The sequence below is a fragment of the Anas platyrhynchos genome, chromosome 1 (genome assembly GCF_047663525.1).
Source record: "Anas platyrhynchos isolate ZD024472 breed Pekin duck chromosome 1, IASCAAS_PekinDuck_T2T, whole genome shotgun sequence".
Taxonomy (NCBI): Eukaryota; Metazoa; Chordata; class Aves; order Anseriformes; family Anatidae; genus Anas; species Anas platyrhynchos.
In genome coordinates, this window is record NC_092587.1 from 27,555,001 (window position 1) to 27,557,500 (window position 2,500).

Sequence of the window (2,500 nt, forward strand, 5' to 3'; positions counted from 1 at the left end):
AATTAGAAAACTATATCAGAGGCAAAATTATTCTTTCACTTGTCATTTTGAGAGAGGGAATTCATTCCATTCAAGAGGCAGGTTAAAAAGAGGGGAAGCAGATACTAATCTGCTTATGTCATGTAAATAAATGTTCCTTGTGCTATCTGTAAGGAACTGAGCGAGGCATCTTTAAACTGCCAGCAAAGAAGTTACCTTCCAAGTTGCTGCATTACGCCTGAAGTAAGCAAATGTCCGTGTAAACCAGCTGTAAATTTCATTAAGTGTTAACTGCCTGTCACTTGATTCCATGATAGCCTGAAATGAGACAAGATACATAGTGACATAAAATAATGGTTTACTAACTAGGCTGGATGACACTTTCTCAACCAAGCCTTACTTTAAGCATTAATGAATTTTAATTTAATCAAGCAAACTTAATTTTCTCTCTACTTACCTGCCTTATGAGAGTTGCATAAGTAAATGGAGGTCTGACATCTGCATTTTTATAAAATTCATAGTTTGGGGCAATTTCTATAAGAGAAAACCATAAAAACTGGACATTAATCTTATGGGTAGTCTGCATTGTACAGTACAATTGCTGACATTGCTCACTATGTGTTCACAATTCTGAAAGGAACTGTTTACTCAGGAACACACAAAAGGCCACAGACAATCAAATTATACCAAAGTCTTTTCTGTGCTCCTTGATGTAAAAGTGCAAATGAAGCATACCCCAGTCAGCTGTTCGATGTACATAAACAGCATACACCCAGCATGCCTCCAGCAGCAAGACCCTTTTAAAACTTGCAATCTGATTTTTTTTTTTTTATGTGGCTGTACAATGCCAGTCAACCACCTCCTTCCCTGCCCTCTTTTTTCCCCCCCATCTAAAATATTCCTTCGTGGGATTTTTTCTCTAGTTAACAGAGAAGTGAAGTGGTACACTAACACACATATACAGAATGAAATACGGTTAGCACAGCCTAATGACAGCTAAGGCACTGCATACTGTCACTACTACCAAACCTTTTCACGTTTCCACTGTTAACATTTTACATTACATGAAGACTGTTTCAGACCTTCTTTTATTTTTCATTATAATCAGTTACAAAGGGAATTAGAGATTGAAATTATATATATATAAGTTATCAGTTATCAACACCTCTTTGACATCTACAACTTGCCTCCACAACATATTTGTTATTGTGTAAGTTTAAGGAAAATTAAAATATTGAATCCAAAGTACCCTACCTGATGACATGGGAATGTTGTATTTGTCTGAATGCCGTCTTCGAATGGCTCCCACATTAGGTACACTGGCTGGGGTGATTACGGAGGGTCCCTGGGTAATTGGGGTGACGGGGGCTGTTGGTGTTGTGGGAGTTTGAGGTAAGCTCTGTGGGGATGTCTCCAACATGTTCTTAGACATGGTGACACTAGACACCAAATTTAGCTGTAGAAAACCAAAAGAAAAGTAAAGCCAAAAAAAAAAAAAAAAAAAGGGAGAGAGAGGAACAAGGGAGACAGAGGGAGACTTAAAAAGGTTTGACAAATGAGAGTGGATTCACTTCTACAGCTGTGTTGCCACTAATAAGCTGCAAAAGGAAGCAGCCAATCTCAACTAATTACAGGATGAAATTGTATCATAAGAACTCTAATTAGAGGATGCTGTTAGAGGTTATCTAATAATCTGCTGCAATGTTACTTAGGACTAACTCCTTCTAGTACTACCAGACTTCACAGAAAGTATATTTGCCTGCAACAGAAACTAGCTGGTGATTATTTAGGTCTGTTGTAAAACAGATCTAGCTCCTGCTGAAACAACAATAACAACAATAAATGTAATAAACGATGTTAGTATTCACACAAACAAGACTCAAAATAAGTTGCTATTCTGATGCTGCTAGAGGTTGAGTTTTTTTCTCTCTCTCTTTTTTTTTTTTTTTTTTTTTTTTTTTTCCACAGTCCCAAATCTCAGCTGAGAGGCTCCAGCCAGCTGGAAAATTTTACACTGACCTTTAGTCTCCTTGCTAATTTGGTGGAATGGTAATGACATTACTACATATTCAAACAAAATTGTCTTAATTGCAAATTAGCCGGAGGAGGCTGAAAATTTTCAAATTAAATCTGATTGGAGATGGAGAGAGGGAAATGGAATTTCCTCACTAACAATCATTTGTGGCATGTGTTAACAAATATAATGAAATGTCAAGTTTGCCAATTCCTCTGGAAGTATCATTTTCAATTTATGATTACAGTGTCACTTATTGCTGATGTACCCTGGAAAGTGGGTGTCAGGGTAGAAAAAAAGAAAAAAAAGGTGAGAATGTATGCAAGCTGTTTAACAGTGTGCCCTTCATTACTCCCCTCAGTAAGGCCCTGTTCCTCATTATCAAAAACTCGTATTACCTCTGTCATATTTACCATACATCTTTTGTCATAAATAGCATCCAATTAGCAGAATTTATACTCAGGGCAGCACATAAAAAGATTGCTGCCATATACTTAAATGATACTC

At 36.9% G+C, this 2,500-nt stretch overlaps 1 protein-coding gene across 18 annotated transcripts in view; it reads right to left on the minus strand.

The window, feature by feature from the left end:
• FOXP2 (forkhead box P2) overlaps window positions 1-2,500 on the minus strand; it is a 432,109-nt gene that overhangs the window by 33,378 nt on the left and 396,231 nt on the right. For all 18 annotated transcript variants that reach the window (XR_005266609.2, XR_011807001.1, XM_072033571.1 and 15 more), the window contains 3 exons: window positions 1,234-1,435; window positions 437-513; window positions 196-297 (listed from right to left, as the gene is read on the minus strand). Coding sequence is in view for 16 of the 18 variants with exons in the window: in XM_072033571.1 (XP_071889672.1) it covers window positions 196-297; window positions 437-513; window positions 1,234-1,435 (381 nt within the window). In the remaining 2 variants the exon portion in view is untranslated. The remainder of the gene's footprint in view (window positions 1-195; window positions 298-436; window positions 514-1,233; window positions 1,436-2,500) is intronic.